The sequence below is a fragment of the Brassica napus genome, chromosome C4, assembly GCF_020379485.1.
Source record: "Brassica napus cultivar Da-Ae chromosome C4, Da-Ae, whole genome shotgun sequence".
NCBI lineage: Eukaryota > Viridiplantae > Streptophyta > Magnoliopsida > Brassicales > Brassicaceae > Brassica > Brassica napus.
The window spans coordinates 27,906,959-27,920,423 of NC_063447.1; the positions used below are offsets into that span (position 1 = coordinate 27,906,959).

Here is a 13,465-nt window from a genome sequence, read left to right on the forward strand (position 1 = left end):
CAAAGCAAGAGTTGGTAGCTCTTTCGTCATGTGAATCGGAGTTTATGGCTGCAACAGAAGCTGCAAAGCAAGCTATTTTGTTGCAGGAACTTTTAAGCGAAGCTATCGGAGAGACAAGTAAACGTGTGGTCATTAAGGTTGATAACAAGTCTGCAATTGCACTAACAAAGAATCCGGTGTTCCATGGACGAAGCAAGCATATTCATAGGAGATTTCACTTTATAAGAGAGTATGTCGAGAATGAGTTGGTTGAAGTTAAACACATCCCGGGTAGTGAGCAAAAGGCTGATATCCTCACCAAGTCGCTTGGGCGAAATAAGTTTCAGGAGATGCGAGAACTCATCGGAGTTCAAAATGTGTGTGAAGACAAGTTCAAGCTTAAAGGGGAGAATGTTGGATAAGCTTGAGTTGAAAGTTTCCTTTTTCTTTATTTGAAGTTGTGTTTATCTTTAAGGATTAGGATATTATGAGTTGTGATAATACTATTAGGATTAGGAGTTATCTTAAGGCCTATATATAGTGATGCATATTGTGATGCATAATGTGTGAGTTTGTGATTTATGATTTGAGAACTTTGTGATTGAATAATAAGAGAAGGACTTCTTATTGATATTGTGATTCTATACTGATCTGTTGTTTATTGAATCTAGTCATATTGTTATTGTGATTCTTGTGTAGAAACTGAGATGGGTGAGAAATCTGTCGAAGAAGACGATGAAACGGATAATCTGGTTAGCTGATACACCTATGCAAGTGTACTATTCAAAGAAAAAGCAAAGGAACATAGCGTTGGAAGCTGAAGAAGTGCCACATCAAGGAGTTGAGGCGGGAACTTCCAACGGATAAGAAAATAAAGAAGAGATAAGAAAATAAAGAAGAGAAAGACTCTGGAGCAATTGGAGTCTTTGACAGTTACATTCAATTGGACTTTTATATGTAATTGTTTTCCCATTCTTGCATCTCTTATCATTGGATTTGTGATCAAAGCTTAGCATTGGAGACTTAGGTCTTGAGGTGTTTCTCGTGTAGAGATTCGTATGAGAAGTAATCAATATCGTGTTATTATCGAGTGTTCTTGAGTGCTTTTGTGAGATTGTAACACATATACATTCATTAATATCTTATTTATATAATATACATAGATAAAAGTTTAAATGTGCAATTATTTGGGTAATAATTTTTTTTGCTAAACATACTTATTTATCAAATAACTTATAAATTATATTTTTGAACTATAATAAATAGGGTTTGGCTCCCTAAAACTTGAACATATAATTTCTCTTCATAGACTGCCGAATTGGTAACTGAGACCAACCAGGAAAAAAAAAACAGAGCATTACCGAGTAATACACTTAGCTAACCAAAATAAGTTTCCAACTCTCACAAAGGAAGCAGAAGATGTTATAGGAATGAAAAGAAATTGCATCAAAACCAATATACCGGGTAAAGAAAGGACAAAAAAACATAACCGGATATTTCATTCATAGTTAAACCGGGTACATTAAAGAGTTTTACGAACACAGAAACAGAAACAAGAAACAGAACAGAAGCCGAGCTTTGCCAGCTTTTCGTTGCTGCTTCCACTAAGTAATGAACCTTTAAGCCTTTTTAAGGTTGAAGGCAAAGGTATCACATAGTGAAAGGAGCAAAAAGAAGCTTAGAGCAAAGACAATCTATCTTTCTATCTATCACCTTCTTAATACACACACCATCCTACATTGTTCCATACTATATCAACAGACGATAGTTTGTTTTTGGAGTTTGTTTCTAGATAGTACCGGCCTGCACCGTACCGTTTCTAAGGTACTTGGCCTTGTAGAAGTTTACCCTCTTAGGTGCAATGATCTCTGTTGCTCCCAACACACACTTGTGGTAAGAGAAATCTTCTGTTGTTCCGTCTGTTCTCACCACCTCAAAGCAACGAGCATTCCCATGCTTAGAATTAGCCACCTGTAAGACAAAACCAGGTCAGAATCTTTTAATGTTTTTTCAAGAAACATATAAAGAGTTTTTCTTAGGATTTACCTTGATTCCTTGGAAGCCTGGTCCTATCTTCTCATCTCTGTTGGGGTGAAAGAGAAGAGCCATCATCAAAAGTCTTTCATCCCTCTCATTCAACGTAGCATCGATCTCGTAACTAACAAAAAGAATCTGTTACATAAATGTCAAAAGGTTTGAAAGCAAGAAAAGACTATTTTGTTTCCTTACTTGTAGAGGATACGTTTCAGTGACCGGGAAAGCTTTTCAATGTCGTCCCATGTAAAGATCATTCTGAGCTGCGACCTTGTGAGTCCTTTCCCATCTAGTGTCTTCACTGCCTTGGACAGAGCTGTATCGAGCAAGGGGAACGGCTGGAGCGTGAACTTGTCTGATTTGGGCAAGGAGCTTGCCTTTCTCTTTGGAAGCGTTGCTGTACTACTCAGAAACTCATACACGTCTACTGGTGTACTACTAAACCCATGATCCTAATCAACGCATGAATACACTAATTAAAAACCATTACAAGAAGTCGGTGATTAAACATAATGTTAAAGAAGAAGTTAATACCTTTGGGGAGATGATGATTTCGAACTGATCTCCAGTCCCGAAAGAAGGAACTTTCCCCCAAGCTAATGCGTCGATAGATCCTTGAAGCTCGTCTGTAACACCTTCCTTAGCAGCTTTGAGAAAGCATTGACTTGGGCTCTGTAGATATTTAAACCAATGTCACAACCGGAAAAAGAAGTTGGTAGAGTTTAGTTTACATACCGAGAAGCAAGCTTGAGTAAAAGGTGCAGGAGTGGACTCAGCCTGTCTTTGTTTACTCCAACCTTTGGGGTTTAATGCCACAAACTCCCCGGTAACGGAGAGACAATCCGCTACAAGAAGCAGATGTTCTCGAAGCATCCCTTTACCAGTATCAGACACAGCAGACTCCAAATCCTGCAACCATCACCAAAGAAAAAGTCTTAAAACTTTAGAAGCTGCAAGAGTCCACAAACTGTATACAAGAAACTAACCGCTAGGAAGATGCTACGTCCAGCGTCTATTCCATAAACCGAGCAGCATTGTCGGATATTATCAGGATGGCTTCTTGTCCAATCGATCATATCCATAATGGGAAGACAGGTTTCAAGAAGAGCGCTCCAGATGTTCTTTTTGCCACGAACTCCATGCATTGTAACCTTCACGAAAAGCTCACCCCCCATATGTTTCTTGTTCCTTATCGGCGCTTTTGGTCTGTCAACCCATAAGATCTCCACCTTTTTAATCTCTAGGTAGCCTGCAAGAAACATCATATGACACAACTCGTTAGAACGGTAATACTAAACAAAACAAGAACTGTCCGGGTTTTTTTTACCTTTGACAGGAGAGTCAAGAAGAAAAGGGATCAAGACAAGTCGAATAGCATCAAGTTCCAAAGAACCGTGTGTGGAGGTTTCAAGAACAGTAACTGTGATGCAGAATCTATCATCTTCCATTGATTTATCATCCCAAGAACAGTGGTTTCTAATCAACAACACATAAATATATAACAGATTAGTATTGATATAGACAGACATAAAAATGCCAATATTTTTGAGGATGTATCTTACGTGCTTTGTATCTCTAAATCAATTACATCAAGCTTCAGCTCTTTCTTCCTGTTTGCATACTGCTTGTTTAATGAAGAGACAACAGATCCGACATCCAGTTGTTTCTGCTTCAGTACTTTCTGCACATTTACAAAAAAGGAACATACATTAGAATATTATTCCATGTATGTGGTTTTGTATCAGTATGAGTTTTGTACCTTGGAGATGTGAAAATGGCAAACCCACGAGCTCATAGGCATCTTTGTGTTTGTCCTCGGACAGAATCTATTAACCAAAGATAAACATTTGTTAGGAGAAGCCATTGAAAGAAAAGACAGTTCAAGTTACCAACATTATCATAGACGTTGAAACAATCTCTGAGAAACTGAGCTTCTCCAAGTGGCTCTTGATGTCCAGTGCACCGTATTCGAACCCGTGCTTTTTCTTAGAAAGCGTTTCAGACAAATACAAAGACATCGTCTGTTCTTTTAGACCTTTCTTCGACCCACACTCTAACACATTCTGCACAAGAAGAATTACACGAAGTGTTAATATGTTATATAAAAAACGTCAAAGGAGAAGAGTAATAAGAGAGAACCTTAAGATTCAGAAGAGGCGAAGTTTCAAGAAGGCTAATGGGCTGATCAAGCGCGCTGTAAGCAGCCTCGGTGAGAGCACAAGCAGAAAGTGATCCAACTGCTTCACCGGCCATGTCTTCTTCTGCATCATCAGTCTCATAACGAAACTGAACCAAATGGTTCCCGAATGAGTTTCTCACCGTCCCGTCGTAAGCAGCGTATATGTCCCTCATAAAGAACATCAGTTTCCTGTTAAGCGCCCCCGGGATATCAGCGTTACCGCTGAATGAGCTGTCCCGGCTCGTCACTGAATGAACAAAAGACTCCAACGGATTCAGACCCGTTAGAAACGAGTTCTCAATGACACCGAACGGGACAAACGACTCATGACCGGTTTGGTCTTCTCTCTTTGCCCCGCGAAGCGGACTGTTCGGATCGTTCCATGAGGCGCAAGTCAGCTTCCGTGGGAACCCGAAGGACAACGCGACTGAAGAGTTTTGTAGACCAACGCACATACTGTGCTGAGCAAGCTTCCCTATGTTCCCTTTGCTACCAGCTTTGGACATGATGAGAAACGAATTAGAGTGGTCTCCGTACCTATACGCCAGAGATTGGACGTCTCTGTAAGCATCTTTGAATGCACTAACCGCAAGTTTGCTTAAGGTCGCTGATCTCTGTCTCTCGTAGCAGAACCGGTCAAAATCTGCAGACAAATCTTCTACATTACCCGCGAGGAAGTCTCTACGTGACTCGACCATAAGCTGCTGCTTGTTGCAGACTTGTTCAGCTTCTTGCAATCCGTAACTAATCTCCTCTGTCAAGTTTCTCCGAGACTCCGGATCAGAGGCCAAGTACAGATCCGTTAAAGAAACACTCAGTCCTCTCATCTGCAACTCCTGAGAGAACATTTCTTGAGTGGAGTACATGATGTCAAGCACTTTCTCTTTATGTTCCTTCAGCAAACCCTGGATGAAGTTTCCTTCGCCGTCACGTAACCAAGCAGACCCATCAGAGGAAGACAAAAGCTCTCCGTTGCTTACAACCACATCGTTCAGAGGGCAAGTATACTCAAACCCTGGCGGCAGAAGCATCCCAAAGATCTGCATCCCCGTCCATTGCGGCTCACTACTCGAAGCTTTGATAATCGCAGGCGGAGGAAGCTCAAAGGGACAGTACATCTGAAGCTGCTGCATCTGAGCTCGGTTCAGAAAACAGTTTGTCTCGACGTTAACAAGATAAGCCGCTGTCAAGCTGTCCTGTCCTAACGAAAGCAAGTTACGACCATTCTGTCTGTTAACAAGCTGCTTGTCCAAAGCCACAAGCTCGTCGAGCTCAACCTTGGCTTGGATCGACTGTGGAACGTACCCGTGAAAACAATCTCCATCGAAGTCGCCGCGAAAGGGCAAACAGCAGATAGGGTTCAGGGAGACAACGGAAGTAGTAGGGAGGACTTTGACAGACATTGCGATAAGCGAGTGCTGATGAATCGAAGGCGGTCTGTTCATCAACACAGTGTCTCCATCTTTCAACGTCCGCAAAATGCTGTCTCCTGTTTGGAGATCGTCGATGACGCGGATAGCTACTAAGCTACCTCCTCTTCTCACGTGAGTCTCTCCTCTCTCGAGGAGCTTGTGGAAACAGGAAGTGACGAGGCGTTCTCTGTTCCAGTCGTTGAGATTCTCTGATACTTGAAGCCTCTCAGCGATCCTCCGAGGTATACCGATCTCGTTAAGCTTGAGAGAAGGGTCGCCCACAACTACTGTCCTGAACGTGTGGTCGCTTCTTTTACCAAGCAGCACATCTTTCATGAATCTTAGACCGCACAGTTTGGGAGTGTCTGACTTCTTCTGGTAAGGGTTTGCAGATTCTTGACTCGGTGACATGTTTTCTGAAAAGAGCTGAGCCACAAAAAACAAGAATGAACAGAGGATTACAAGAAGCTTAGTCTATTATAAACCACTGCTTACTCTTGAATACTGCATGCATTCGATCACACGAGCACTCAGCTCAAGACCATTTCCTTCAAAGCCAACTAGTTTCTTGTAGATACGAGTCCGTTCATCCTAATCGTAATTAAAAAAAAAAAAAAAACCGTAGTACATATGAGGAGACATGTTACATCAAAAAGAAAACAATTCAAGATTCATCTACTTACAAAAACTAGTCGAGCCCCGGTGAACTGATTGACCATTTCGGATACACGATGACCGTTTGGCGTAACTGGAAAAGATGTCAGAGGAAGAGAGTCAAACATGGGAATATCCTTCCTGATGAGTCTCTCATCAATCCCACACAACAATGCATAAACCTGCCAGAATAAAAAGAAAGTGAAAAGTTTATTCAGACCAAAACAAACAAACAAATGAGGATATGGATATATTTTAACATGCAACTCTTGTATACCTGTGCATGAGTTAGAATCCGCCTGCTTGGTTTCAAACAGCTTTCGTCGATGTTAGAGTCTTTAGGCAGAAACTCCCAATAATCTGGAGGTAGTGATGATAGTCCCCGTTTACTGAGTTTGAACAGATTGTCGTCACTCACTTCACAGACAATTCCGGATCTCCTAAACACTTCTTTCGTCGTTACCCGAAACTTCATCAGAGGGTAACCTGTATTTGACTGAAAGTTTCAAAAAGAAAAAAAAAAAAAAACTGTAAGAAGACAACATATAAGGAGAAAGTTAGTTACGCTCAAGATTCTTCTTCTTACAGTGCAATATCTACATCTCTCAGGCCGGTCTTCAGTACTCTGTACCAAGCAAAAGGCAATATTAGTCAGACATCGTTAACACAACCCTGACATAAAAGGGTTTGTAATAAATCTCTTGAACCTGAGACTGTTTTTTCCGCATGTATTTACATCCAGGGCAGATCTTGTTCAATAGTGTAGCTATCTCCTTAAGGAAATAAGGGTTGATTACTGGGTACTTGAGGTTAATAACCCCAAAATGCCCTAAACAGAAACAACAACAATCATAAATAAACTGCAACATGATATGCAAATAATATCACCAAAACTGGATTCATTAATACCTTCGCAAACTTTTCTATCTTTGCTGCCACATGATCTGCATATAGAATCTGGATTGGGGAGCCCTAACCGGGAATCAGTAACCTGATTTGCAGCTTCAACATCCATGACAGCCATGTTTTTCTATAATATAAAGATACCATTTACATTATTAAAGTTTTGCTTAATCTCTTCTACTCACTAACAAAACATGTAACTATAGGTTATTTTGAGTATTCAGGGCAGCACTTACTCGGTCTTTGTTATTCGAAATGCTAAACCTTATGGACTTTAGAGTCCCCATGGGCACCTGAAGCTCCTCGCATTCTTCTTCCATGTTGCACAAGTACCTACAACAAGATTATTCATCAGTAAGGAAAATTGTTTTATCAGCAACTTCTAGTGATCAAATTTAATCACTAGTGACTTATCCAATGTGCAGAAGATGAACAAAAAAAAAAACAATCTTTTAACAGTTCACAAATTACACAGAACCAAACAACTCTCTCGCTGATTAAGATAGACCACAGAGAAACAGACAAGTATTGGTTGGTATGGACAAAAAACTGTGAGCAAAGTATGTCTCTCCCACTGGCCTATCAAAAACCAGATTGATTTTTTTTTTTTTAAATGGAGATTTAGTATTGGATCACATATCGAATCTAGCATGATGAACCCACAAAGGATATCTACTCTCTCTCTCTCCTCAACCCTGGAAAAAAAAACTTTCTTTTGTTCGTACAAGACACAGAAAAGAAAGAGGTTCAAACTTTGAAAACACACATTATCGAAAGTCTACAAACTTTTGGAGCACACAAAAAGATTAACTGAGTAATCTACTACAAAACCCAGTAAAAGGAGAATCTATTCCAAACAAGTACACACACATACCAAAAGGTTTTAGCTTTAACCACACATTGACACTGAAATTTTCATTCTTAGTAAAAAACAGAGCTAAAATCGAGTCTTGAGAAAACCAAGGGAAGACAAAAACCCATTTTCAAGAAAGGCTCACTTTAAACTTTGCAAAACATTAGACGATCTCGAAACGAAACAACATGCATAAGCGAAACAAGCTGAATCCCACACTATCATCGAAAATCTTTCAAGGCTTCGTAAAAGAAATTAGATTTCACATATGAAAATCGATCAAAAGAAACAAAACCAAACAAGTTAAATTCTCTCGAGAGTGATCAACAAAGAGAATCGTAAAGAGCAAAAAGAAGAGAAAGAAAGCAGAAGAATATTGAAAATTGAGAGCAATGTAGTCAAATTTGCTTACTGTTTTTTTCGAAATCGGAGGCTAAGTCGACGTTTGTTCTCCTCCCCCAAGGAAACGGCAGACAACAAAAGAGAGAGAGAGAGAAAACAAATAATCTCCTTCAAAGTCCAAACAGACTTTGGAATGTAAAAAAGAAAGGGCAGAAGATGCAATGTAAATACCTAAATTACCCTTTGACCTTTTGGGTATCCTCTTTTGTTTAGATGCGAGAGAGTTTTTAAAAATGCTATAATTTAATTGGTTAAAACCTACTTAATTTTAATTAAATCTACAATAAAAAGTAACCGAAGAACTAATTAATATCATTTACTAAATAGTTGATATTACAAATAATAATTTATGATAACTAATTGTCAAAATTATAGAAAGTGTAATAATGTTTGATTAATTATTTTTATATTTATATACTACATAAAATAATTAGTAGAACACATTTATAAAAATCGATATACTAATTTTATATTCTTATATAAAATATTATATTTGTATATACAGAATTATAATAATTATTAATATCTTATAATGTTCATATATTTCTTATAAGTCATTTATAAAAATTAAAACATTTATAAAATTATCTATCATGGCTTATAAAATTATTTTATCTTAATTTAAAATTATTTAAATTAATTTATAAAACATTTCTATAAAATTTTCCTATATATTAAACGAGAAGTCACTTAATTGACTTTTGTTTACATATCGATCATTTGTGAATTCTTAAGAAAATTGTTATTATTTGATTGATCCATAATTTTTAATTTTATTTATTTTAGTTTAGATTTAAAATAAAAAAAAATCTAGAGCCAATTAATGTTACTTGCCAAACAATCTAAATTATATTTAAAATAATGATTTATGGTAAGTAATTGTTGAACTGATATAATGTTTAATGTTTGATCAATTCTTTTATATATTTATAAACTAGATAATATAATGAGTGAGGCTTTTAAGAATTTTTAATTATTTTAATTAAATCTAAAATAAAAGTAAGCCTAAAACTAATTACTATCACTTGACAAATATCCTAAATGATATTACAAATAATAAATAATGGTAGCTAATTTTTAAATAATATAGAAAGTGTAATAATTTTTGATCAATTATTTTTATATTTATATACTACTTAAAATAATGAATAAATTTTTTTTTATAAAAATCAATATAATGATTTCATATTCATATAAAAATATAGTCGTGTCTATAATAATTATAATCTCTTATAATGTCCATATATGTTTTATAAATAATTAGACTTTGAAAATCGGAAGGATTATATTTAACGGAACATATGAAAACTTTGATTTAAAAATGTTTTGCATTTAATTCAAATAATATAGTGAATAAGGTAATGTTATGATTGAAAAGAATTCTAAAATGGATTTTTAGTTCATTGATTGTATATTTTGTATTACTATTTTGATAGAGAAATAAATATTTGGCAAAAAGGTAAAAAATTAGGAAAATATTAGAAAAGTTTTAATAGAAAAAAGAAATGATAACGAGAAAAATAAGAAGAGGTCGAAGAATATACATACATAATTCCACAAGCATTTGTTATTACTAAATATTCATCAGTTATTTTTACATCAAATTTATAGAAATTTTACGATCAATTTTCAAATTAATTGAAGCTAAAATTATATATTTTAATGTTTCTAATTATTATTCAAAATTTATGACATTACATAATATATGTTTTTACAATATTTATATCCACGAATTCACGGACAACCACCTTATTTTTTTTACTTCTTTCCTAGGTTTATTTATTATTTTATAGTTTTATTTGTTTCTCTGTGTAGTTAAATTGCCGTACTTGTATAAATTCGAATGTGCCTACAAAAAGCAAAACTTTAAAATCATCCCTCTACGAGAAATCTCACTCTTTTTTAAACCTATTTATTTTTTTGGGTCTACCTTCTGAACTATTTATAGTAGCTGTCGTTTCTTTTTCTTGAGTTCTTTCTTTTTCTTGAGTTCGAGACCAGTTTAAAAAAAACAATTAAAAAATTATAATTTTTACCTATCATTGAGGAATAAGATGTAACTTTATGTTTTTTTTTTGTAGAATTTAAGTTTTAGATTTATTTGATATACATTATTTTGCTACAGCTTTGTAAAATATTATTTTTTTCTTTGAAAATAAAACTCCCTACGGTCATATTTTAATTCTGTAGAGATTTTTTTTACTGTAAATTTTTTAAAGAAATGAAAATTCGATTGGTTGACATATATGATTTTAGACTAACATTTGGCTATCCAAAACATTTACAGTCGCAATCAATCATCTCATATATAAAAATGTTCCAGTTTGTTTTAAACTAATGAGATATTTTTTACATTCAAATGTTCATCAACGGGTTTTAAACTAATGAGATATTTGCTAAAAACAGATTAATGTTTGGAAAAGAAAATATAAATTTGACAACTTGATGGCCCCTCTCGAGGGTCCTACCTCACTTGACTAGACAACTGAATACAGTAAAACGTCTCATAACGCCAGTCGCTTGCAATCAGCAAATGGTTTTCAATCAGTATTTACAAGAGAAGCAAGTTTGATATATATACGTCGAATAATTATATTAATATGATAAATTAGCAACATAAAACGAATTTATTGTTTTTCATTGTACCTTTCCCCGAAGTCTTTAAGAATTGTACAAAGACAGAAGCGAAGTGTCACGACAGCAGTCAAAGAGGGATACAACCGTAAACTCAACAATCTCCTTCATCCCTTTTTCTTACAAAGTCATCAATTTTTTGGTGTACATTTAAATCCTTAGACTATATATCTCTGCGAAGTGATTTTGCTACGTGTCATTTTTACGATCATTTTTATAAAAAAATAATGATATGACTTATAGTTAATATGACATGGACAGTCACATTTATTACTGATATATATTTTTTGTAAACTTTATAGAATATGACAATAACTAACACATTACATTTAATATTGATTTATACTTTTGGTAAACTTCTTAAAATATGGTAGTAACTCATAAATCATCACTAAAATAAATATATTGAAATATGCATTATAAATTTCGAAATATTATTTAATTTTACTTTTATAATTATACAATTTTTATTACTAATATTTTAAAATTTTCTACATCTTTTTAAAAAATTAAAAAATTGTTAATCTTAATTTCATCAATTTCTTTTAGATATCTACAAATTTTATAAATATTGTTTAGTTTTAATTTTTAATAACTATACAATTTTATATGATTTTTTTAGTAATTTTATACAAGTTGATTTAATAAATTTAACTAAAATAAATAGATAAACTTTTTTATCTAAGATTCGAATTCTAAATATATTATATATATATATATATATATTATTAAATATAATTTAAAATAAAAAAAACTTTTTTTCTTAATTGTATGCTTAAATAATTAAATTTATATTAACTATCAGTCAAAATAATAAAATATAAAATATTAACAAATTTATTTTAAATATAATTTAACTTTAAAAATTTTTATTCCGGCACATGGAGCAGGAAAACACCAAGTTACAACTTAGATGCACTGAAACTGAAAGGGTGGGTTTACGCTAAAATAACATTACACTTTTATCATTTGCAATTTACTTACACGTGTATGTTTTGAACTCAAACTTGAGTTATAATACAAACGATCAGATTATAGTTTCTGTTATATAAGTATAAAAGTATAGTACATGCATGTACATATAGTTTGTGTTTGAAATAACCTAGCCATTTTCTATTACAATATAGTTATAGGTATTTGAACTTGAACTTTATGAATTTTTTTGATTTATAATCTAGTAACTTTGAGCAACACTATTTTTTAATTATCCAAGTTTTAGTTAATTTCTTTGAAAATAATAAAATTAGACATATCAATCGGATTAAATCCGAATAAAGTTTTCACATGGAAACCGAAATGTAGTATGATACCCTGAACAAACTAAGACTGACTAGATATTCATATATGAAAATTATAAGAAGAACTAGATTCATAGATATTTTATGGATTATTAATGCATGTTGGCCAGTTGGTCCTAGGCTTCGGTATGGATGTTTGACATGGCATATTTTTATCTAACGAACTTGTCCATCAGATTAGTCAGACTAATTTAGGTTATTAACCTCTAACCTTGATTTGATCATTGATTATATTTATAAATTGCTAGTACAATATTAAAGATGGTACGAGTTTCCATGAATGTATAATAACTTTGGAAAACTAAAATGTTGTCTATAAATCCAACAAAAGCCCCCGAATATCATATAAGTCGTATAACAAACAATTAGTCTTTATGAGGCGTAGTTTCTACGCTCGATTCTCTCTTTTTGCATTGGTACCTGATCAGCCATCAACATGAAATCGACAATTGGTATACATATTCGTTAGTTTTTATTCCTTTATCTTTATTTTTTTCCTAATTTATCAACTTCTAAGGTGCATCATTTATCATGCATCATATCATACATTTGATGAGACGGATTCATTTACAATATGGTATTATTAGCTAGCTGATTTTGGAAAGAAATAAGTATACACTTATAATATAGATCAATTTAAGAAATCAATTCTGTGTTCAAAAGAGAAACAATTTTTGAACCGACACAGAAGATACATAGTTGATTACAAGTTTTGTAAGCAAGTCGTGGTAGGAAACAAAAATATGAAGGGCCTACTTTTTGTAAAGCGACATATAATTTTCCACTAGAATCCCATGATCTCTGGTGTGCAGGAGGTACTTTGTTCTTTTCAGTTTGAATATTTTCTCCTTCTTTTTATTCGAACTTGTAAATAATATTAAGATTCTTATTTCACTATTTAAAGCATTTTCATATCTTTCTCTGTATACATTGCTTCCTGTCAAATTTTCCTTTTTTTTGAAAAACTGTCAACTTTTCTTTCTCCTTTTACCACCTGAAATGTGTATTGAAACAAAAAATTTAAGATACAAAGCAGGCAAACGAAAAATAAATCTTCATAATCAAAACCAAGTTTCCTTAGAAACAACGTATTAGACAAGGGAAACAAATTTCATAT

General features: G+C 34.0%; 1 protein-coding gene across 1 annotated transcript; it reads right to left on the reverse strand.

Annotated features, from left to right (window-relative positions):
* Nucleotides 1-1,449: 1,449 nt before the first annotated feature.
* LOC106420995 (DNA-directed RNA polymerase IV subunit 1) lies at nucleotides 1,450-8,560 on the reverse strand. Its single transcript, XM_013861840.3, has 19 exons — nucleotides 8,427-8,560; nucleotides 7,398-7,494; nucleotides 7,168-7,288; nucleotides 6,966-7,087; nucleotides 6,845-6,883; nucleotides 6,536-6,754; nucleotides 6,288-6,440; nucleotides 6,100-6,195; nucleotides 4,153-6,030; nucleotides 3,907-4,076; nucleotides 3,773-3,839; nucleotides 3,576-3,694; nucleotides 3,341-3,489; nucleotides 3,000-3,262; nucleotides 2,749-2,922; nucleotides 2,548-2,685; nucleotides 2,209-2,465; nucleotides 2,026-2,137; nucleotides 1,450-1,950 (listed from the first exon to the last, which is right to left on the reverse strand). The coding sequence occupies exons 2-19, from the start codon at nucleotides 7,479-7,481 to the stop codon at nucleotides 1,768-1,770; spliced, it is 4,344 nt and encodes a 1,447-aa protein (XP_013717294.2). The 5' UTR covers nucleotides 7,482-7,494; nucleotides 8,427-8,560; the 3' UTR covers nucleotides 1,450-1,767.
* Between the last annotated feature and the right edge of the window lie 4,905 nt (nucleotides 8,561-13,465).

What these genes read in the sequence shown, in the direction of transcription:
- LOC106420995 (XM_013861840.3), bottom strand. Translation starts at nt 7,481, where the DNA reads ATGGAAGAAGAATGCGAGGAGCTTCAGGTGCCCATGGGGACTCTAAAG. An exon ending in GATTTAGAGATACAAAGCAC is followed by an intron (nt 3,490 to 3,575) that starts GTAAGATACATC and finishes GTTGTTGATTAG; the next exon opens with AAACCACTGTTCTTGGGATG. An exon ending in CTGAAACGTATCCTCTACAA is followed by an intron (nt 2,138 to 2,208) that starts GTAAGGAAACAA and finishes TCTTTTTGTTAG; the next exon opens with TTACGAGATCGATGCTACGT.